Below are 25,285 nucleotides of genomic sequence, written 5' to 3' on the forward strand. Positions count from 1 at the left end.
ATAGATTTTTTAATTCATGCATTATCATATATGTGGTTTGCAAGCTTTTTCTCTCATTCCATAGGTTTCCTTTTCTCTCTCTCTCTTTTTTTTTTTTTTTTTTGGTCTTTTTGGCATTTCTTGGGCCGCTCCCGCGGCATATGGAAGTTCCCAGGCTAGGGGTCTAATGGGAGCTGTAGCCACCAGCCAATGCCAGAGCCACAGCAACGCAGGATCCAAGCCGCGTCTGCAACCTACACCACAGCTCACGGCAACGCCGGATCGTTAACCCACTGAGCAAGGCCAGGGACCGAACCCGCAACCTCATGGTTCCTAGTCGGATTCATTAACCACTGCACCACGACGGGAACTCCCTTTTCTCTCTTTTTAAAAACTATTTATTTTGCTGTGCAGAAGGGTTTTTTATTTGATACAAATCCAGTTGTTGAATTTTGAGATTTTTTTTTGCTTTTTCCTTAGGTGAGGTATTCAAAAAATCTTTGCCAACACCCATATCAAGAAATTTCCCCCCTTGTTTTCTTCCAGGTGTTTTATGGTTATTGGTTATACAGACCCCATTATTTAAGACTCAATTCCCTTCAAGTTAATTTTTTTGAGTGGTGTTAAAATTGAGATCTAGTAATCACATTCTTTTCATCTGAATATCCGGTTTTCCCTGCACCTCTCACTGAAGAGACTCTCTTCTCTCCATTGAGTATTTTGGTTACCATTGGTTACCATTGGCTTGAAACATCTTCCTACACTATCATTCCCAGCCTCTATTTTTAAAGCTAAAATGAGTCTCTTGAAAGAAGCACATTGTTGCATATTGCTTTTGTATTTATTTAGACAGTCTATGTCTTTTGGCAGGAGAATTTAATCTGCTGATGTTTAAAATAATGACTGATAGCTTATGACATTATTGACAGATTGTTAATTGTTTGTTTTATAGATTCATTATTCCTTGCTTCTTATCTTGCTGTCTTCTTTTGTGAAGTGATGTGTTTGTGTAGCAGTATGCTTTGACCTTTTATCATAATCTTTTGAGTAGAAACTACAGGTTTTTCCTTTGTGGGTACCATGAGGCTTACATGAAATATATTTATAACATCCTATTTTAAGCTGATAACAATTTAACTTGGATCGCATTCTACATTTGACACTACTTCATCCCCTGCTCCTACTTTTTATGTTATTAACGCTGCAATTTAAAAGGTTTAATATAGGAATTATTTTAGCTATGACTTTTCCTTAGATGTCTATTTTTATTTTTTTTATTTTTTTTTGTCTTTTGTTGTTGTTGCTATTTCTTGGGCCGCTCCCGCGGCATATGGAGGTTCCCAGGCTAGGGGCTGAATCGGAGCTGTAGCCACCGGCCTACGCCAGAGCCACAGCAACGCAGGATCCGAGCCGCGTCTGCAACCTACACCACAGCTCATGGCAACGCCGGATCGTTAACCCACTGAGCAAGGGCAGGGACCAAACCCGAAACCTCATGGTTCCTAGTCAATTCGTTAACCACTGCGCCACGACGGGAACTCCCTATTTTTAAAATTTAAATCAGCATAAGTGCATTACATACCACCAGTACAATATTAAAGCAGCTGACTTTGACTCTGTATTACACTTACCAGTGCAACGTACACCTACATTCAAATGCTTATTTCCTTGTGAAATACCTTCTGGCATTTCTTGGAAGGCAGGTCTGGCAGTGATGAATGTCCCAGCTTTTCTTTGGTTTTAAAAGTTTTATCTCTGAAGGACCACTTTGCCATGTATAGTGTTCTTGGTTAATAGTTTTTCTTCTAATAAGAAAGAAAGGACCCTCTCTTGACCTAAAAAATTGCTGTTGAGAAATCAGCCCATTATTTTATGAGGGGGAATTCCCTTTTAGGTGCTAGGTTGCCTTTTTCTTGTTCCTTTCAAAATGCTCACCTTTGACATTTAACGGTTTAACTATCATATGTGTCAGTGTAACCCTTCATGACACCTAGTTGGGGGCTTAGGGACCTCTTGAACGTGAATGTCTCTTTTGCTCCCCAGATTTGGGAAGTTTTTGGTCAATAATGACTTATGAATTCTTTCTATTCCTTTCTCTTCTGGGAATACCAAAATGAGTGTATTTTTTTGTCTTGATGGTGATGGTGTCCCATAGTAAATCTTGTAGTTCTTAAATTTTTTTCATTCTTTTGTTTTCTTTGACTGAATAATTTAAAATGACTGATTTTCTATCTCACTGATTCTTCCTGCTTGGTTGAGTGTACTGTTAAAACCCTCTATTGATTTCTTCAGTTCAGTCATTTTATTATTAAGCCCTAGGGTTTCAGGTTTTGTTTGTTTCTTTCTTTGTTTATGCCATACCTATGGCATGTGGAAGTTCCTGGGCCAGGGACTGAATCCAAGCCCCTGCTGCAAATGCAGCAATGACAGATTCTTTAACTCACTCTGCTAAGCCATGGATTGAACCTGAACCTCTACAGTGACCAAAGCCACTGCAGTTGTTTTCTTAACCCACCACCACATGGAGAACTCCTGCTTTTATGTGTGTGTGTGCACGCGCATGTGTCTGTGTGTGTGTATGGTTTCTCTTTCTTTGTTGAACTCATTTTGTTCATTTTGTTAATGCATTCTTTTCTAAATTTCTCTTAGTTGTCATTCTATGTGTTTGCCTTGGCAAAGAAAGCCGTTCTTCTAGATGGGTCATCTGGTAATGTCCTTGGGCTGCTGGGGCTAGCTATTAAAGTCTATTTCTAGGTGAGAACACTGTCCATGTTCTGAGGTTGGGGAGAAGATGCCAATGGTTTGACACAGTTGATAGGCTTTCTGCCTTGGTATTTGGGCCAAGGGTGGCATTAAGAGAGGCACAGCCATTGATTGGGCTCTCTGCTCACATGCTACTGTAAACAGGGTTGTAGGATGGGTTATGTACCATTCCAGGTGCATTGGTAAGTTCTTCTAACCAGGTAGGGCTGAAGGCTGTATTCAGCAGTAGTTCAGGCTAGCCTTGGCTGGGCACGGTGACAGAACAGGCCCCAACACTGGCCAGTCTCCATATTTGGGTAACTCCACAAGTTCCCTGGCCTGATGGAGCCACTAGCTTTGGTCTGCAGACGGGCAGAGCCACTGACTGGATACTCCACTCACATGCTCCTGACTTGTGTAATTTTCTGAGTGTTCCAGCCATGCTTCCTGTAGGGGTGGTGCTTGAGGATAACCTCAGTAGTAGGGAGGATTATGAATTAGAGATGCAAGAGAATAGGCTTCAAGGATAGTAAGGCTTACTGTATGGAGTCTCATAGCAGGCAGAACTGCTGCAAGCAGGAACTCAGTCTGCTCAAAGTACTAATTATTGCAAATCCTGTCCCTCTTATCTGGCACAATCTGATTCCCAGTGGTCAAACTCCATGGAATTACCACATAGCTTCTGGGAAATGAGACTGGAGTGGGCCTCCTGAGCAGTGACACATAACGCTGGGGGAGCCGGATGTCCATATTGGCCTCTCTTTTTCCCACTAAAGAAAGCATAGGCCAAGAGGGGTCCTCTTGGTATAGTATTGTGTTGTATAGCAGAAGGGCAATGCAGTCAAATGTACTGCTCCTCTCCCCTTCTAATGTGGGCCTTCTCCCTCTCTGTGGTCTAGGGGTGTGCTTCTGCCTCATCCCTGTGTTTTAAGATTTTCACATCGTTATCTTGTCTGTGAATAATTGCTAATACATGTATATTTTTTGTCCTTTTGGTGCTGCACCTGTGGCATATGGAGCTACAGCTGCTGGCCTATGCCTTAGCAACAGCAACGCCACAAGAACACCACAGCAATGCCACATCTGAGCTGCATCTGCAAACTACACCACAGCTCAGGGCAATGCCAGATCCTTAACCCACTGAGCAATGCCAGGGATTGAACCTGAAACCTCATGGGTCCTAGTTGGATTCCTTTCCACTGTGCAACTACGGGAATGCTGCAAACATTTTTTTTGGTGACAGGAACTGAAGTCAGGAATGACCTATGTTGTCATCGTGATTGTATCACTGAGAACTAAGTCTCTAAAGTCTGACCTTTCACAGAGTATTACACTGTTTCCCAGGATGCAAAATATCTTAAAATCAGGACAGGTGTGGGGGCCAGTAGTGAGTTCTTTTAGCATCATTTTGGAATTGTGTGTATAAAAACTTCCTTAAGAAGGCTTATTTCATAATTTAATTGGGCATCCATTCTGTGTATATCAGGATCATAAATCAGATGTAATTTTGCACATCATTTTGGACTTGATGTATTGAATATATTTGTATAAAAATGTGAAAAGTTATTATTTACAGTGTAATTTTTTATAAGTAAAGAAATAGGAGTTCCTGTCGTGGCGCAGTGGTTAACGAATCCCACTAGGAACCATGAGGTTGCGGGTTCGGTCCCTGCCCTTGCTCAGTGGGTTAACGATCCGGCGTTGCCGTGAGCTGTGGTGTAGGTTGCAGACGCGGCTTGGATCCTGCGTTGCTGTGGCTCTGGTGTAGGCCGGTGGCTACAGCTCCGATTCAACCCCTAGCCTGGGAACCTCCATATGCCGCGGGAACGGCCCAAGAAATAGCAACAATAACAACAACAACAATAACAACAACAACAAAAGACAAAAAAAAAGAAATAATTTTTAGGGAGTTCCAATTGTGGTGCAGTGGAAACAAATCTGTCTATGATCCATGAGGATGTGGGTTTGACCCGTAGCCTGATTCAGTGGGTCAGGGATCCAGCATTGCCATGAGCTGTGGTGTAGGTTGCAAATGTGGCTCGGATCCTACATTGCTATGGCTGTGGCATATGCTAGCAGCTGTAGCTGCGATTCATTCCCTAATCTGGGAATTTCCATATGGCATGGGTGCAGCCCTAAAAAAGCAAAAAGAGCAAAGAAGTAATTTTTAAATTTTATCTAGATGACCATCATGGAGAGTAGAGTTTTTTTTTGTTTTTGTTTTTTGTCTTTTTACCTTTTCTAGGACTGCACCCATGGCATATGGAGTTTCCCAGGCTAGGGGTCCAATCAGAGCTACAGCTGCTGGCCTATGCCACAGCCACAGCAACGCGGTATTGGAGCGAAGTCTGCAACCTACACCACAGCTCACAGAATGCCGGATCCTCAACCCACTGAGCAAGGCCAGGATTGAACCCGCAACCTCATGGTTCTTAGTCGGACTCATTAACCACTGAGCCACAACGGGAACTCCGAGAGTAGAGCTATTTCAAATGTTTCCTTTTCTTTTGTTAATGTGGTGTATGACATTGCTTGATTGTCATACGTTGAAGCATTCCTTTGACCTTGTAAGATGTCCAACCTGATCATGGTGTGTGATCCTTTTCATATATTGTTGGATTTGTTTTGTTAATTTTGGTGACACTTTTTGCATCTACATTCATCAAACATATTGGCCTGTCATTGTCTTTCTTATAGTGTTTTTGTCTGATTTTGGTATCAGAGTAATAGTGGCCTCATTGAATGAATTTGGGAGTGTTTCTTTAAATTAAATTAAATTAATAATCTGTCTAGATGGCTATCTGGGAAAGAACATCATTTCAAACTTATTCTGAAATGATGCACTTATGCTTTACGATTGTAAAGCAGAAGTTCTATATTGAATTATTAGAAGCCTTTTAAAAACTTGTTATTTCAATCAATGACATCATCTTTATATTTGTTCTCACAGGATTTCTATTGTCATTTCAACATTTTCAATCAACTTTTAAAATATGTCTTTTTTTCTGAAATTCAAATTTATTGGTCAGAGAACAGCTGAGCTGTAGGACAATTACTTTTTTTGTTGCACTCTGTATATATCATTCTATGCAGTGTAAAATGATAAAATTCAATAGTGGATTTCAGGAAGACTTTGAAGATGCATGTTACATATAAAGTTACAATAAATATACACAGGGAGGGACAAAAGTTACCATAAAATAAGCCTTTTTTTAGGGGTCTTGTGGCATATGGAGCTTCCCAGGTTGGAGATCAAATCAGAGCTACAGCTGCTGGCCTATGCAACACCATAGCAACAGCAACATAGGATCCAAGCCACATCTGTGAACTACACTACAGCTCACTGCATGCCAGACCCGCTGAGTGAGGCCAGGGATTGAACCCACATCCTCATGGATACTGGTCAGATTTGTTACCACTGGGCTACAATGGGAACTCCTCATAAACCTTTTAAGTTTAACGAGACCTCATGAAAATAACTGAGAACCTGAAGTGCTCAGAAGGCATTTCTTAAAATTCTAGATGAAAAGCTAGGGGTTTTCCTTTCAGGACAGTGACACATTTGCGTTTTTCCAGTGTTCAATGGAGGAAAAATATGCCACATATGAGAACTGTAATGTTACCATTTCACCTGAGTCAACAATGCGTTCTCTTGTCTTTTTTCTAATTTCAGGAGCACCAAGCCAATGATTAGGGGAGGAAATACTACAGAGATCACCTCTTTCATCTTCTTGGGATTCTCAGATTTTCCCAGAATCAAGGCAATGCTCTTTGTTGTATTCCTGGTGATCTATATGACAACCCTGACTTGGAATATGTGCCTCATCATCTTAATAAGAATGTATGCCCACCTCCACACACCCATGTACTTCTTCCTCAGTAATCTGTCCTTCATTGATATTTGCTATGTGAGCTCCACAGCTCCCAAGATGCTCTATGACTTCTTCCAGGATCAGAAAATGATCACTTATGTGGGTTGTTTCGTTCAGAGTTTGGTTTTTTCGACCATGGGACTGAGCGAGTCTTGTCTCATGACAGTCATGGCTTATGACCGCTATGCTGCCATTTGTAACCCTCTCCTCTATTCATCAATCATGTCACCCTCTCTCTGTGGTCGCATGGTGCTGGGGTCCTATATGGCTGGACTCTCTAGTTCTCTGACCCAAGTGAGTGCCATGGTTCAGCTCCACTTCTGTGGGCCTAATGTCATCCGCCACTTCTTCTGTGACCTGCCCCAGCTGTTAGTTCTTTCCTGCTCTGACACGTTCTTCTTACAACTCTTGACTATTGTATTAACTATGATCTTTGGGATAATAAATGCCCTGGTGATCATGATGTCCTATGTCTACATTGTCATCTCCATCATGAAGATCACTTCCGCAAAAGGCCGGTCCAAGGCTTTCAACACCTGTGCTTCTCACTTGACAGCAGTTACCCTCTTCTACACCTCAGGTATGTTTGTCTATTTGAGTTCCAGCTCTGGCGGTTCCTCCAGCTTTGACAGATTTGCCTCCGTGTTCTACACTGTGGTGATTCCCATGTTGAACCCTTTGATATACAGTCTGAGGAACAAAGACATCAAAGATGCCTTGAAGAGGTTGCAAAAGAGGAGAAGGTATTGCTGAGGTCACAAATTCTGAGATATCCAGCATAGTTGTTGTGTCGGAATCCTCATACACTGTAATATCTTACATAATAAGATTCAAATGGAATATAACAAAAATCATTCTGCCTTTCGATTAGAAATTTTTAATTTGATAAAGATAATATGCCAAAATGGCCTGACAGCTGAACCAAACCAAAAACACACAATATTTTTTTGTTAGCCATCTTTTTTTAGTACTCAATGAATTTATTACATTTATAGTTGTACAACGATCATCATAATCCAATTTCCATCCCACAATATTTTCAAGTCATGGAGGATCATTATTTTCATCCTACCATCATTCTACTTTCTGTTCCTATGAGCTCAACTCTTTTAAATTGCACATGTTAGTGACATTATATAGTACTTTTCTTTCTCAGTCTGGCTTATGTCACTTCACACATTTCCCCCAGGTTTCATCCATATCACCACAAATGACAAGATTGCCTTCACTAACAAGTCTGAATAACATTATACTGTATGTGTGTCCCATGTCATTTATCTACTGAGGAGCACTTGGGTTGTTTCCAAACCTTGGCTTTGTGATTAATGCTGCAATAAACATGGAAGTGTGTTTCTGTTCAATAACCCATTTTTATTTGAATTGGATGCATATCCATAGTAGAAATGCTGGACCATGTGGTAAATCTATTTTTAATTATTTGAGGAATCTTCATAATTGGAGATTATGTATTGGATTGGGGATTATGTAATTGGATTAGCTGTAGTAGCTAAACCAATTTATATGCCTACTAACTATAAGACTTCTTTTACCTTCATATCCTTAGCAACACCTGTGCTCGCTCTTTCTGTCTCTCTCTTTTTTTTTTTTTTACAAAACAACCCTTTTATAATGCAAAAATTTAAACACTGAAAAGTAGAATATTATAATAACTCCCTTTGTGTCCATTATCCAGTTTAAACAATTATCAACTCATAGCTAGTCTTATATCATCTGTACTCCTACCCACTTTCTCCCACTTTCACAGATTAGTTTGAGGCAAATCCTAGACATCATAGAGTTTTATCTGCAAATTTCAATATGCTTTTTTAAAGGACAAAAGCTTTCAAAAATATATAATCTTAATGTCGTTTTCTCACCAACAAAATAATAATTCTTTAGTATCATTAGATGTCCAATGTTCAAACATCCTCTCCTATTTGTCACAAAATATTTTTATAGTTTTTATTTCTCAAATCAGGATTAAAATACACTGCAGTTGGTTGATATATATTTTTTTCTTTTTAAATTTTTACCAGAATCTGGGAGTTCCTGTCGTGGCGCAGTGGTTAACAAATCCGACTAGGAACCATGAGGTTGCGGGTTCAGTCCCTGCCCTTGCTCAGTGGGTTAACAATCCGGCGTTGCCCTGAGCTATGGTGTAGGTTGCAGAAGCAGCTCGGATCCCATGTTGCTGTGGCTCTGGCGTAGGCCGGGGCTACAGCTCCGATTAGACCCCTAACCTGGGAACCTCCATATGCCACGGGAGCTGCCCAAGAAATAGCAAATAAATAAATAAATAAAAAATAAAAAAGCCATTAAAAAAAAGAAAGAAAAAATAAATTTTTACCAGAATCTTTGTTTACAAGCTTCTCATATAGGTCATACATTTGTCTTTCCTTCGTACCATCATTAGGATCCGAGGCAATAGGACTGAGTTGAAACAAAATTAGAAAGCACAGAGATATGTCTATATGCAGTGGTAGTGATAGCTTATGGTACCAAAGATATTTAACTTTTGTCTAAAACCACTTCTCTCTGTTATTTCTTTTTAAAAAAAATTTAAAGAGTAGTAGATTTAAAATGTGTTAATTTCTGCTGTATGCTAAAGTGATTCAGTTACACATATATACCTACCCATTCCCATTCAGATTATTATGGGTCGTTGAGTAGATTTCTCTTTGATATACAGTAGGTTCCCAATGACCATCCATTCTGTATACAATAGTGTGTATATGACAATCTCAAGCACCCAATTCATCCCCCACGCTCTACCCCCTGCTGTTCACCTTTGGTAACCATAGATGTGTCCTTCCTTCCTTCCTTCCTTCTTTCCTTCCTTCCTTCCTTCTTTCCTTTTCTTCCTTCCTTTTCTCTCTCTCTCTTTCTTTCTCTCTCTCTCTCTCTCTTTCTTTCTTTCTTTCTTTCTTTCTTTCTTTCTTTCTTTCTTTCTTTCTTTCTTTCTTTCTTTCTTCTTTTCTTCCTTCCTTCCTTCCTTCTTCCTTTCTTAAGTCTGTGATTCTGTTTATCTTTTGTAAATAAGTTTGTTTATATCATTGTTTTGGTTCCCTCATATTGTGATATCGTATAATATCTGTCTTTTTTTGTCTGACTTCACTTTGCATAGTTATCTCTATGCTCATTCATACAAGATCTTTAATGTAAAAATTATGGTTTGAACAAAACCAAAATCTGTAGTAAATTCAAAAAAGATAATGAGAGAAGAATCTAAGCATACCATTACACAGAACCAGGAAATTATGAAGGAAGAGAGCAAGAGAAGAAGAAAGAAACAAAGGAATTACAAAGCAGCTGGAAAAAGATTAACAAATTGGCCAAATGGCTAAATCTTTCCCTATCTGACTTATTTCACTAAGCATAATATTTTCTATGTCCATTTACATTGCTGAAAATGGCAGGATTTCATTCTTTTTCATGATCGAGTAATATCTATTGCAAATCCCACTTTTGACAATGTATAGATCATCCAGAAAAAATATCAGTAATGAAACATTGGAATTAAGCTACACTAAAACAGATGGACTTAACCAACATTTACATAATATCTGTTTAAAGAAGCATATCTACTCTTTAGTAGGGCCTATGGAAGATTTTCTAAGATAGAGCATATGTTAGGCTACAAAACATATCTTAATAAATTTAAGAAAATTGAAATTGTATCAAGTACATTTTCCAGTCATAAAAGTATGAAACTAGAAATCAAGTACAAGAAGAAAACTGAAAGATTCACAAATATGAGGAGGTGAAACTGAACACCATAGGTCAAGGAAGAAATAAAAACAGAAATTCAATCTTGAGGCAAATGAAATGGAAAAACAGTATATCAAAACTTATGGAATGAAGAAAAATCAGTTCAAAGAAGGAAGCTCACAGAAAAGAATGCCTGCATTAAGAAATAATAAAAGTAATTTAAACACCCTAAATTTATAACACAAGGAACTAGAAATGGAAAACAAAACTAAGTCCAAAATTAGAAGAAGAAAGGAAATAATAAGGATCAGGATGGAAAAAAAGATAACACAGAGTAAAAATACAATAGGAAAGAATGATGAAACTAGGAGCTGATATTTTTAACTGATGAACAAAACAGACAAATATTTTTATTAGATTCATCAAGAAAATAAGGGAGAGGACTGAAATAAATAAAATTAGAAAGGAAAGAAGAAACATTAAAACTGGTTTTGAGACTGTGGCAGTGCTGGATCCTTTAATCCAGGGATAGAATCCACTCCTCTGCAATGAGCCGAGCTGCTGCAGTCAGATTCTTAACCCATTTCACCAGTGTGATCTCTTCCTTCCTCCCTCCCTCCCTCCCTCCCTCCCTCCCTTCCTTCCTTCTTTCCTTCCTTCCCTCCCTTTCTTTCTTCTTTCTTTCTTTCTGTGTCTGCAGCTTGCAGAAGTTCTTGGGCCAGAAATTGAACTTGAACCTCAGCAGTGACAACATCAAATCCTTAATCACTAGGCCACCAGGGAACTCCAGGATAGGCTATTTTTTATTGGATTTTTTTTTCTGCCAACACTTTGAATATATCATTCAACTCCCTCCTAGCTTGTAGGGTTTCTGTTGAGAAATTTGATGAAAGCTTAAGGAAGATTTCTTTGTAGGTTACACTCGTTTTTCTTCCTTTCTGCTCTTGGTGTCCTTTTTTTTTCTTTGGTTTTTGACAATTTTACTACAATATATTATGGAAAAGGTTATTTTGAGGTTATATCTATCAATTTGTGAATTTGGATGTCCATATCTCTCCCCAGGTTTGGGAAATTCTTGGCTCTCTTATGTTTAAATAGACTTTGTGCCCTTTTCTCCATCTCTTCTCCTTTGGGAACCCCCATTCTTTTAATATTTGTGTTTCATGGTATCTCATAGATCATGTAGGCTTTCTTTGTTCTTTTTCATTTTTTTTAAAATTTATTCTTTTCTGAATGTGTCATTTCAAAGTCCCTATTTCATGTCTCACTGATACTCTCTTCCCCTTGGCATATTCTGCTTTAGATCCTTTAAATTTCATTTTTTATTTCATTTATTGAATTCTTCAGCTCCAGAATTCTGTTCAATTCTTTTTTATGATTTCTACTGCTTTGTTAAATTTCTCATTTCGCTCATGTATTTTTTTCCTGATATCATTGAGTTGTTTTTCTGTTTTCTTGTAATTCTTGGGTTTCTTCAAACCAGCTATTTTGATATCTTTATCAGATTGACTACAAAAGTCTGTGTCTTTGTGTTCAGTTACTGGAGGATTATTGCTAACTTTTGGTGATGACATATTTTCTTAATTCTGCATGTTACTTGGAGTTTTGAGTTGCTGCTTTTGTATGTGAAGTAGCAGGCACCTCTCATCTTTACTTATGTTTTTGGGTGGGAGACTTTCTCATTGGTTTTGGTTATAACTAAAATTTTCTCCAACCTTGTATAAATACACCATCTCCACCCTCTTGCTTCCCCTTGCAATTGATTTCTTAAACTTGTAGTTATTTTTTCGTTCTTACAGCTTATGAGGTTGGCTGCTGACAAACTTTCTTTTGTTTTCTACATTGTTGCAATATTGCTCAAGTTTTGGATTTTCCCTTGCCTACAGGACATGGTCCAATTTTCTGAGTGTGTCTATTATTTACTAGAGTCCATTATCCTGCCACACTTGAGCATGTGCACAATGAGCTGGCACAGATTTGGGGGACAAGTGAGTTTAGAACACAGGGCATTGCATTTCTTGCAGACCAGGTGTAGGGATCCTTGGTCTCACAGCAAGTCATGAAAACCATCAGCAGAAACAACATCCTTTTAATGTCCTTTGATATTTTTATCTGACACTTTTCCCATACCCCCACCCCACCCCATCATTGAGTTCCAGCTTCAATACTCTGGGTACTGTAGAGAGGAATATGCTTCCCCACAGAATTCTACACAGCAGAGTTATCCAGGCACTTACTCAGCCCTCTCCCTTTGCTCCTTGGGAGACATTGTTGCCAGGTAGTTCAGCACTGTGCTGTGTTGCTTCATGGGATGGGTGGCACTGGCATACTTCTTCCAGTAGAGTACTGAAATCCAATGGAGAACTGATTCCCACCTTGGCAATATGGAACTTTTGCAAGGCCTGTCTCATCCATGGGTGTCTACCCAAGCCAATCACTCTTGTGGTTTTCCCTGACCACAGCCAAGGGGGGTTAGGGCCAGTTTACTGGCTTCTGGTTCCACAGCCCATACTACATGGATAGCTGCCGATGCTTATTTGTTAAAAGGAGGGATAGAAAAGAGGAATATCATGACACAGTGATGCTGACATCACATTTTTAAGTTATTTTGTAATTTTTTAAAAAGTGAAATGGTGCCCTTTTTTAAAACCCGACTTTGGTTGGAAAGTTCTGGACAAGATGGAAGATTTTACCCCGACATCTTGCTCATTCCCAATTACATTCCCACCAAAATGACTTGCAAAATTTAGGTATAGTGACTTATCCATATTACTACTTCAATAGAGCTAAAGAGAGCCCATTTGTGAGTAGTTTCTCATCTCACTCTTCTGGTTATATTAGATTAAAGGGTCTTGTGTGGAAGTGAGGGAGAGGTTTTGTAACTCTCCCCTGATCTCTATTTAGAGATGGAATAGGACTAAATAGATGTGAGCTGAGGAGTAAACAGAACTTCAGTAGTAATTCCTTTTAAAAAAGAAACAAAACAATTAACTAATGCCACCCCAACAGAAAAAAAAATTTAAAATTTACAAGGAGATCCTGCTGAGTAGCATTGAGAACTTTGTCTAGATACTCATGTTGCAACAGAACAAAGGGTGGGGAAAAAATGTAATTATAATGTATATATGTAAGGATAACTTGATCCCCTTGCTGTACAGTGGGAAAATAAAAAAAAAGCATTTAAAAAGATACACTGTGTTTGTGTGTGTGTGCGCGTGTCCACTACCTTTTGAAATATTGATAATAGCTTTCTATTGCCATTTCATAGGTGATGGAAATTAATAAACCTTATGATTCTTGATGTAGGAGGCAACTCACCAATTATTGATATGTCTCTGACCCCGTATATTTTTTCTTTTTTTAAATAATGATTTTTTTCCCATTATAGGTAGTTTACAGTGTTCTTTCAATTTTCTACTGTACAGCAAAGTGACCTAGTCACACATACATATATACATTCTTTTTTCTCAAATTATCATGCTCCATCATAAGTGACTAGATATAGTTCCCAGTGCTACACAGCAGGATCTCATTGCTAATCCATTCCAAAGGCAGTAGTTGCATCTTAACATGATTTCTTAATTTAAAAAATCAACATCTCAGATATTATTTCATATCAGACATGTCTAATGTATATACTTTTTCTGGAAAATCTGGAATGGTACTAAGTCTATTTAAAGTCAGGAAGATGGACAAATGAATTCTGAAAATTCCATTTAGTGCCTGGAATGTGATATTATTTTCCAGCAATAAGAAAGCAAACATTGTTCCATTTGTTTAGGTTGGACGATTTCACTTTACCCTTAGGCTCTGAGAGAGATGGTGTTTCTTCTTACAGGAATCATGCTTTCTTCTCTAGAGTGTGTAGGATTATTGGGGGTGTTCATACAAAGTGACAAGTGTGAATACAGTTTCATTTTGGATGAATGGGGCTACTTGCCTCCATCTTGTCAGGATTTTCAGTATCAAAATAGGCCTTTACACAAGGGAGAATTTATGTTACTTAATTTATATTTAAAATGTTTCTTATTTTTACTTTTTATTGGAGCATTCTTACATATGCACAAAAATATGTGCAGCATAAATGTAATAGATACAAACTATTACATTTAGAATGGATAAGAAATGAGGTCCTACTGTACAGAACAGGGAACAATATCCAGTTTCTTGGGATAGGCCATGATGGAAGATAATATAAGAAAGGGGGTGTGTATAGATGTATGCTGTACATCAGAAATTGGCATGGCATTGTAAATCAACTATACTTTAATAAGAAAATAAAAATAAATATATACTATAATGGTATAGAGACAACACTTCTGTAACCACAAGTAACATCAGAAAATGTAGCATTGTCATCATCCCGGAAGCCATTGGTGTCTTTCTGAATCACAAAATGCCCTATCCCCATTAGATGTAAGTTTTTTTTTTCTTTTTAGGGCTGCACATGTGGCATGTCAAAGTTCCTAGGCTAGGGCTCAAATCAGAGCTGTGCTTGCCAGCCTATGCCACCGCAACACTGCATCTGAGCTTCATCTATGACCTATGCCACAGCTTGCAGCAATACCAGATCCCTTAACCCACTGAGCAAGGTCAGGGATTGAGCTCACATCCTCATGGATACTAGTCAGGTTCTTAACCCACTAAGATACAGTGGGAACTCCTGGATGTTCTTTTCTTTATGTGGGTTATACTTCAATGAAAAGATTTCTTAAAAATAAAGAAATAAAAGTGCATATAGGCAGTTTCTTTTTTCTTGTTATATTGTTTACAGGGAACTATATAAGCTAGAGGGCTGAAGAGCAGGGTAACATCACCCACTTTTAATAGCCCAAGAATATTGTATTAACAGATTTCTTTTATTATCTCTCTTCAGATCTCAGAAGCACAATGACAATGGGTGGAAGAAGCATTACAGTTACCAGGCTTATCTTACCAGAATTCTCTGAATTTATGAGGGTGAAAATATCCTATTTTCAATATTTCTAGGCACTGATCTTATGACAGTGTCCTGGAACCTGGGTCTCATAACACTGACCAGGTTAGACTCTTACCTGCACTCACTCACATATTTTATCAATACAATTTCCTCCTTGGATGTTTGTTATGTTTCCCGCACAGCTCCCAAGATTCTCTCAGATTTCTTCAAGAAGCATAGATTCATCTCCTTTACAGGGTGCACCATGCAATACTTCTTCTTCTCTAGCCTGGGTCTAACTGAGTGCTGTCTCCTGGCCTCCATGGCTTATGATCACTATGCTGCAAATGGCAATCCTCTCCTCTACACAGCCATCATGTCCCTCACCATCTCCACCATTGTATAATTGGATTTTGGGGCTCATTCATTCAACTGCGTGCCTTACTTCAGCTCCATTTCTGTGGACCAAATGTCATCAATCATTTCTTCTGTGACCTGCCGCAACTGCTAATCTTGTCCTGCTCTGATACCTTTTTCTTATAAGTTATAACCTCTGTGCTGACAGTGATCTTTAGATTTGTCTTTCCTAGTTATAATGATATCCTATGGTTATATCATTGCCACATTTTTTTTTTGGTCTTTTTAGGGCTGCACTTGTGGCATAAGGAAGTTCCCAGGCCAGGTGTTAAATCAGAACTGTAGCCCCTGCCCTACGCCACAGCCACAGCAATGCTGGATCCAAACCATGTCTGCAACCTACACCACAGGTCACGGCAATGCCAGATCCTTAAGCCACTGAGCAAGGCCAGGGATTGAATCTGCATCCTCATGGATACTATTACTGCTGAGCCACAACGGGAGCTCCATTGCCACAGTTTTGAAACTCACATTGGTTGAAGGTAGGTCCAAGGCCTTCCACACCTGTGCTTTTCACCTGACAGCAGGGACCCTCTCTTATGGCTCAGGAATATTTGTCTATTTGTACTCTAGCTCTGATGATTCTCTGAGTCAAAACAAGCTAGCCTTTATTGCACATATTGTGTTGATCCCCACGTTAATCCACTGGTTTATAACCTGAGAAACCAGGGAATCAAAGATGCCCTAAACAGATGGAAGAAGAAAATATTAAACTGGAATTGTTTATTATGGGGTGCCTTTTAGGTCTTAGGACAACAATCATAGAACAATGTACGAAAAGTAGCTGTAATAGCACCTATAAGAATTTTAATAAATTATGTAACTTGTAAATATCTTCTTTGCCTTTGCTCCAGGAAAGAAGATTGTATTTTCATCCCTGTGAAGTCAGACTTGACTATGTGATTTCTTATGGCAAATAAAATGTGGGCAGAGGTGACATATTTCATTTTTGGTCAGAGGCTGTGTGTGTGTATTTATGTCCTTTTTTAATCTTCTCCTTTCCCAAGGCTCCCATTAGTGGTTGATTCATAAGGAATAAGATGATGATTCAGGAGAATAACACCCCCCACAGCTGACCCAAGATAAGACATATAATACTGGCCAGAAATAAATATGTTTTGGATTATTTGTTTTTGTAGTGTATTCATTCTACTAGTTATGTTATAGAAATTTGTACAGGTAGTGGTGTGATTTTTTTTTAATAAATTTGATAAAATTTGTAAGTTTTTTTAGGGCCTGGCAGTCAGTGTCAAGTAATGTGTTATTGCTAACTGGAAGAATAGCAATTCAGGCTTAGCACTGTAAAAACATTTGATATAACAGTCACTTGAGGTAATTTAAAATGGAGATTACATGGGAAAATCGAATGTTTCCAGTGCCAGTTCTTTGCTGTTAGATGCATTTAACAAGTTTCCACAAAAATTAGTCAAACACAAAAAAAATTGTCAGTTTGCAAGTAAAAATAAGAGAGAATATAGAAAGAGTTAAGAAATTTGAGGAGTTGAAGTGTTAGAAGAGAAGCTTTTCATTTCCAACAAGTAAATATAGAAGTTAGGACTCTGAGAAAATAGACAAATAAAACTCTGCCCTGCATCAAGGACAAAATCAAAGATGTAGTCATCATATCCCATGGCTATAAAGTCTAAATTGTTGAAGGTTATGCTCAGTAAATCTTTTAAATTTGACAAAGTGGTTCATGTTAAAGAAATCAAGAGAGTTACAGTATGACGCTCACAGAGAATCCATATATACCTAAGATATTTGAAATCTGTATCTATATACTGTATCTGTTTATCCATTGAGTTCTAGAGATCTATAAATAATTGTGAATATAAATGTGGCTCATTATATGTGAATAGGTAGATAAAAAGTCACCTATTAATCTGGACTAATGGAAATTTGACTATTTGAGACCGAAAAGAATCCTTGACCCATCAGTCTTCAATGGCCATGAAAGAGACTGGGACGGCTGATAAAGCCCCCAATAGAGACTTTCTTCGGTTTCCTAGTCAAGTGTTGCCAAGGAAGATAAATGTCCAAGTAAGGACTTTTCAGAAGGCAGAATTAAGTGTCGTGAAAGATAGTGGACTGGGGAGAGTGGAAATCGTTGCTAACCATGGAGTAGTCTACAATGTAATTATGGGGATTCCTCCTAAAAGATGCTTAGGAGGATTCTGGGATTGCAAGACCAGTGAGTGCTATATGTCTTCTTTCACTTTCAAAAGAGTTCTGTTTACTGCTGTTGTCCTGTCCATGTTTCACTATTAAATATTGGGGTGTACAGAAAACATAACTTGTTTAGCCTACATGTATCCAAACCAATAAGAATGATATATACATTATTAAGAGACTTGTAGGAATCCCTCAAAGATATAGTTCCAATTGGAAAAGATACCAATACAAATAGGGCTGACAAAAGATTAGTATCTAGAATATAAAATGATCTCCTATGAATAAAAAGACAAATGTCTTAAAGTGGGCTAAGTAAATCAACATCCATGATTATTAGAGAAATGCAAATCAAAACTACCATGAGATACCACCTCACACCACTCACAATGGCCATCATTCATAAGTCCACAAATAACAAATGCTGGAGGGCGTGTGGAGAAAAGGGAACCCTCCTGCACTGTTGGTGGGAATGTAAGCTGGTACAACCACTATGGAGAACAGCATGGAGGTACCTTAGAAAACTATACGTAGAACTACCATATGACCCCGCAATCCCACTCTTGGGCATGTATTTGGACAAAATTTTCCTTAGAAAAGACACATGCACCTGTATGTTCATTGCAGCACTATTCACAATAGCCAAGACATGGAATCAACCCAAATGTCCATCGACAGATGATTGGATTAGGAAGATGTGGTATATATACACAATGGAATGCTACTCATCCATAGAAAAGAATGACATAATGACATTTGAAGCAATATGGATGGAACTAGAGACTCTAGTACTGAGTGAAGTAAGTCAGACAGAGAAAGACAAATACCATATGATATCACTCATATCTGGAATCTAATATACAGCACAAATGAACCTTTCCACATAAAAGAAAATCATGGACTTGGAGAATAGACTTGTAGTTGACAAAGGGGATGGGGAGGGAGTGGGATGGATTGGGAGCTTGGGGTTAATAGATGCAGACTATTGCCTTTGGGATGGATTAGCAACAAGATCCTGCTTTGTAGCAGTGGGAACTGTGTCTGGTCATTTATGATGGAGCATGAAAATGTGAGAAAATAAAATGTATACATATATGTGTAACTGGGTCACCGTGCTGTACAGTAGAAAATTGACAGAACACTGTAAACCAGTTATAATGGAAAAAAATAAAAATCATTTTATATTTATAATAATATATTAACCAATTATTATAATACATTATAATAAAATATAAACTGGATCTTTGACTAAGAGAGAAAAAAACCACATGCTTTTTCTTTTTCTGTTATTTGAACAGGTGTGTACACTTTCTCTAGCAAGAGCCATCTCATCTCATTGCAAAGAACAATGTTAGGGTAAGGAGAATTTCACATAAAAGATGCTCAAGTTTAAAACTAGAGGTTCTATTTAAACAATAAACTCCTATGAAATTCACTTACTGCAGAGGGAAATAGAAGCAGAGATTTTTAAAAACCCACCAAGATGGCATTGCAGCAACCAGAATGAAACCATAGAACATGTAATTATTTCTTATGGCTTCCATAAGTACTCAGAAAGGGGAGCCAGGTGAAGTACTGGACTTATGAAGTGAGATAGGATGGATACCTGTGCCTTCTAGACCTGGATATTAAAAACAAATGGGCCATAACCTATGGAAGAGTCTGCAAAACGCTTAAAACTCAGTTATGTGAAGCCCTTACACGCAACTAAAAGTTTATGTGAGATACATATTATACTATACTATGGGGAGTCAATTAGCAAAACGCAGACTGTAAGAAGTCCTGAAGGGAGAAACAAATTTCATAGAAGAGAGAGAAAGAGGCAGAAAGAGCTACAGAGACAGAATCATAGAGACACACAGAGAGAGAAAGAGAGAACACAAAAAAGAATAGCACTCAAGTTAGCAATTAGATATGCGCAGGTGAGTGACAAAACTATAAATAAAAGTACTGATTATTATTAAACCAGAATAGTGGATACCTGTATGTGGGAAGGAGGGGCCTAATTTTGGGATGGAGTATGAGGGAGATTTTTGACATAGAAAGCAAAGCATTATCTTCTCATATTGGTGGAGCTACTAGGGTATTCTTATGTAATTCATTAAGCTGTATATCTTTATGTTGTTTTCTGTATTTAATTATTTTTAATAATAAGGTTAAATTTTTTTAAATAAAAAGCTAGCATATTATAATCAAGGTTGATGAGATCAGAAATACCTAGGTTGCATTTATATTGTTAAAAACAAAACAAAATGTAAGATAATGATCCAATATAGTAAGAAAAACATTAACCAAATAAAAATTTGGATAGGATATTATACAACCATTAAAATAGAGCATGCAAATGTTTAAAAATATGAAAATCATATTGTATAACAAATGCTAAGTAGGGAATTGTATATATACTATGTCCTCATTTTTATAAAGATATGAGCAGAAAAAAATGGAGACATCACAACAATTACATTATTAGCAATATTAAAATTTCTAACATTTATTGAGTGCTTCTAGGTACTGTACAGGTATTATCTCATTTAAGTTCTGTTAGCAATCCATTTTATTGATTAAGTAACTGATGCACTGTTGCAGTAAAAGTTTAAGTGAAAGGATCAAAGACACAGAGCTGGTAAGTAATTAAGTCAGAATTCAACCCAAGTGGGTCCATCCAGAGCCCGAGGACATAATCACCACAACCTCATTGAATGACTGTTCTGATAAAGAATTCAAATGCTGAGTGACCATACAATTTGGTTAGCCTGGGACAATCTAAATTTAGGCTTATTGTCCTGATACAATTAGTGTTAACTCATTTTCATGCTCAAGGTTGTCCAGTTTCAATAATAAATACTATGATCACCCTGCATTGAGAGCCCCTCCCAGATCTCATGCTTCTAAAAGTCTAGAAAGGAAAATTTGAACATGATTCAGTTAGGTCATGAGGTGCGCAGGATAATGTGGAGAAATGGAATCGACTAGGGACATTACTCCATTTATTTCTCCATCCAGCACTCAAGAGAATAATTAACCGAAAACATTGCCTTATGTTAGTTGCCTCCTCTCTCTCCACACAGGACCCTAAGGAAACATTTAAGAGAATCTTGAGTTAGAAGCACCTCTCTTATAGCAATATGTAGCAGGAACCACGACCCAAAGCGCAGAGCCTGGAGGAAGTCAACCTCTCTATCCTGAATGCTCATGTTATGTTTATATCCTCTAATTCCTGAAAGAACTCTACCTGTGTCTGGGCATCTAGAGTGCCATCAAGGTCCAGATCCAGGAAAAGACAGCCGTAGCAGCACACTTACCTGCTTCCACCAGGACACTCCTGCTAGAATATCTACAAGAATATCTGGGTGGGTAAAATCATAATGAGACAACTGGCTTTTTTGCCCCCTTTTTCTTCTTGCAACCATGCTCTCCTCTGCCCTCAACCCAGAGGCCTCATGTATCCAGTTTCAATGATTATTTTTCCTTTTTTATTTTCTCACAGTAACCATGTCCCTTCTCCCCTATCCCAATGGGATTATTTGAATTATAACGGAAACTGAGGGGTTTGAGTCTAAAGAGAAATATTTAACATTGAATTTCAGATATTAGCAAGTAGGTAGCATGAGGAATGGAGGGCATAGAGGCTCAGGATCTAGGCTAGCAAAAGCTGAGAAAATTCAGCCCCTCCAAACTAGCTCTACAACACTACCAAAGGTCTATATAAAACAGACCTAATTTAACCTCAAATAAACTTTTTAAGATATGTTCCATTATAGTTATTTTACTAGTTTTCAGATGAAATAACTTAGGTAGAAAGCTAACAATCTCTTTAGAGTTATAAAGTTCACAGACAGCAAAGCCACATCCCCTTAGAAGTATGTGATATCTAAGGCCATGCTGTTAGTCACTAAAATATATATAGGAGTTGTTTCCTATTAATAATATCCTAAAATTTCCCAAGTATCTTTTAAGAAGGGCTTTCCAAATGTTAACATACTTTCTTTCACCTTCATGAGAGGTTGATGGGTTAATAATGAAAAATGTAATATCCTCCTTTACATGTGGGAAAATCGACACCCAGAACCATTATTTAGGGACAAAGTTAACCAAGGTTATTTCCTATAAAACAATTCAATATTTCTCTTTATTCTGTGTTCAGTGTGGGTATAGGCAGTTTATTCCAATAGAAATTGGGGTAACTCGACTTAGAGATTTATTCTCTTCTCTCCCTGTAGACCCCAGGATCAGCGAACAATGGCTGGGGGAAAGAACAGTACAACAATTACAAGGTTCATTCTCTTGGGATTCTCTGAATTTCCAAAGCTCACTGCTGTCCTCTTTTCAGTATTCCTAGGGATCTACCTCATGACAGTGTCCTGGAACATGGGTCTTATCATGCTTATCAGGATGGACTCGCATTTGCACACACCTATGTACTTTTTTCTCAGTAACCTATCCTTGCTGGACATCTGCTATGTTTCCACCATAGCCCCCAGAATGCTCTCTGATTTCTTCAAGAAGTATAAATTCATCTCCTTTATGGGATGCACCGTGCAGTACTTCTTCTTCTCTAGCCTGGGTCTGACCGAGTGCTGCCTCCTGGCCGCCATGGCTTACGATCGCTATGCTGCGGTTTGCAATCCTCTCCTCTACGCAGCCATCATGTCCCCCACCCTCTGTGTGCAGATGGTGGCCGGATCTTGTGTAACTGGATTCTTTGGCTCATTCATTCAACTATGTGCCTTGTTTCAGCTCCATTTTTGTGGCCCAAATGTCATCAATCATTTCTTCTGTGACCTGCCCCAACTGCTAATCTTATCCTGCTCTGACACCTTTTTCTTTCAAGTCATGACCTCTGTGCTCACAGTGATCTTTGGACTCACATCTGTCCTGGTTATTATAATATCCTATTGTTACATTGTTGCCACCATTCTGAAGATCACTTCAGCTGAAGGCAGGTCCAAGGCCTTCAATACCTGTGCTTCTCACCTGACAGCAGTGACCCTCTTCTTTGGCTCAGGTATCTTCATTTATATGTATCCTAATTCTGGTGATTCCCTGAGCCAAAACAAGTTGGTATCTGTCTTATACACTGTTATAATTCCCATGCTAAATCCACTGATCTACAGTCTAAGGAACAAGGAAATCCAAGATGCCCTAAGTAGATGCAAGAAGAGAAACTTTTCCTGGTGTTACTAATCATGGAATTTATTTCAGATGAACAGTGTAAGAGAAATGTCAACTAAAATATAGATCCTGAACTCTCCTACTTGCAGACTGAATTGTAGTTGCTATAGTCTTCTTTTATAGACCAGGACTGGCACAAGGACAAGAAAAATGCATAAGCATCTAGAAGTTTAATATCTCCATCCTTCATCAGTGATGATCTAATACATCAATGGGCCAAGCAATCCACAAGTATTTTTGTAGCCGGTCAGCATGGTGTGACCATTCAACTTCAATATTCCATCCCCACTTAGCTTGTACTACCTCAGGGACCAACAATGCCAGTGCTGGTCAAGGCTGCCAGGAGAACAGCAAGCCTCCTCATAGCATCTCACTTTAGGTAGGACAGGAATTATTATTAGTAGGGAGAGATCTTTTTTTTTTTTTCCTTTGGCTACACCCACAGCATGTGAAAGTTCCCAGGCCAGAGACTGAACCTGTGCCACAGGTCAGAGATTGACCCAAGCCACTGTAGTGGAAGTATTGGATCCTCAACCTGCTGTGCTAACAATGGAACTCCCTTGGAAGATATTTTTATGAAGAATTTCCTAAATAATTAGGTTAGTTCTCACATTTAACCTATTCTTTCATCTCTGGAAATTATGAATTAATTTCTTCATTTACATATTTGTTCAAAGCAAACGATTTTTTAACGTCACATACAAATAAATGTGTTGTAGGGAGTTCCTGTTGTGGCGCAGTGGTTAACGAATCCGACTAGGAACCATGAGATTGCGGGTTCAATCCCTGGCCTTGCTCAGTGGGTAAACGATCTGGTGTTGCCGTGAGCTGTGGTGTAGGTGGCAGACGCGGCTCGGATCCCGCGTTGCTCTGGCTCTGGCATAGACTGGCAGCTACAGCTCTGATTAGACCCCTAGCCTGGGAACCTCCATATGCCGTGGGAGCAGCCCAAGAAATGACAAAAAAAAAAAAAAAAGACAAATAAATGTGTTGTAATAAGAATGCTTAACTTGGGTGTTGTTTTTAAGGTTTGGTTGATCAATGGCTTATTAGGGACCCTTAGGCAATTCCTTGTCCCTCATTGCTATAGAGTCATCTTGTTCTTCGTTCTTCACTGTGTCACCAGAAAAGGGAATCAGAAAATGGTACTTTGTTGGTGAGGTTGTCCAGAACCTGATTTAGGCACCTCCAACAATGTCTTCATGTTCCTTTTTTTTTTCTTTTAAAGTAGATCAAGCCTCCATTAGGAAGTTTTTTTCTCAATAACTAACAAGGGGGAAGTGGGTGATAAAATCAGCTATAAGAAGCTGAACTTCTGGTGCATAAGAAAGTATAGATTTTCCCATCTCCCTTTTAACCTTGGTTGGAATTGTTGCAAGGCATAGAGAAATACTGGAGAGTTGAGGCTGGGACAAAAACACACTCCCCTTGTTTATCTTCTGATAGAATTCTGATTTCTATAATCTTAGGCCAGAAATAAAAGATGTACTCAAGAGAGTATTCCTGGTAAAAGGCATCATGTACATTTCTCCTTTTATGTTCAGAAGGGAAAGTTCAAAATCCTCACAAGCATTATTTAAGAACTTAAAGCAAACCCATGGACAACTATAGACGCAATAGCTTTGAAGATCCTACCTCTCGGACTCCATATTCCTGGGGGGAGAATCTGATTTCATGGCACTTGGAAGTGAAAAAGAATGTTCTTTTGGACAAAAGCTGAGTTACAGTTATTGGATAAGACTTTTGTCAAGGGAAGTTAGATATAAGGCTGTAAATCTAGATTTCATCTAATGTCTTTTTCAGCACTAACATCTGTTGTGATCCCATTCAGACCACCCTCAGCGTTAGCCTAACGATAAAAGACCTTAAGTGAATGGACTGGCGTTGTGAAAGAAAAATAACTCCATACATGTCACACAACTTGCTTGGCTGAATCTTTAATATTTTTATGGTCATAGAGAGTTAAAATCTCTGAAGAGAAAGACTTCTTTGAGTCAATGTCTTAGCCAGACAATGTCATAGTTAACCATAATTACTGAACATTACAAATCTCTTCAATTATGAAAAAATAATCCTCAGAAAGAGTGATTTGGCCTTGAATTAAGAGGAGCCTATTTACATTGTCTACCAAGATCCCTTTTATTCTGACCTTCAAATTACCTATAAGCATGAATGTATAGAATAAATATCCCTGTGGAGGAATTTCTCATGAATGACAAAGCTTCAGAGATTGATTTATCATGAAAGAGTCCCAATAATTAGACTCTGGGGAAGTACTGTGTGCTTGCTTCTCTTTTTATAACTA

General features: G+C 38.4%; 2 protein-coding genes and 1 pseudogene across 2 annotated transcripts; all 3 read left to right on the forward strand.

Annotated features, from left to right (window-relative positions):
- Positions 1-6,407: 6,407 nt before the first annotated feature.
- LOC125123962 (olfactory receptor 5AN1-like) lies at positions 6,408-7,346 on the forward strand. Its single transcript, XM_047774135.1, has one exon. The coding sequence runs from the start codon at positions 6,408-6,410 to the stop codon at positions 7,344-7,346; it is 939 nt and encodes a 312-aa protein (XP_047630091.1).
- A 7,955-nt stretch (positions 7,347-15,301) lies between these two features.
- LOC125124410 (olfactory receptor 1440-like) lies at positions 15,302-16,380 on the forward strand (annotated as a pseudogene).
- A 5,667-nt stretch (positions 16,381-22,047) lies between these two features.
- Positions 22,048-22,992, forward strand: LOC125123963 (olfactory receptor 1440-like). Its single transcript, XM_047774136.1, has one exon. It carries the CDS (start codon positions 22,048-22,050, stop codon positions 22,990-22,992), a length of 945 nt encoding a protein of 314 aa, XP_047630092.1.
- The last annotated feature ends 2,293 nt before the right edge of the window (positions 22,993-25,285 follow it).

The sequence above is a fragment of the Phacochoerus africanus genome, chromosome 4 (assembly GCF_016906955.1).
Source record: "Phacochoerus africanus isolate WHEZ1 chromosome 4, ROS_Pafr_v1, whole genome shotgun sequence".
NCBI classification, from domain to species: domain Eukaryota; kingdom Metazoa; phylum Chordata; class Mammalia; order Artiodactyla; family Suidae; genus Phacochoerus; species Phacochoerus africanus.

Bases quoted from the DNA above. Each gene is read 5' to 3' on its own strand.
- LOC125123962 (XM_047774135.1), top strand. From the start codon at position 6,408: ATGATTAGGGGAGGAAATACTACAGAGATCACCTCTTTCATCTTCTTG.
- LOC125123963 (XM_047774136.1), top strand. From the start codon at position 22,048: ATGGCTGGGGGAAAGAACAGTACAACAATTACAAGGTTCATTCTCTTG.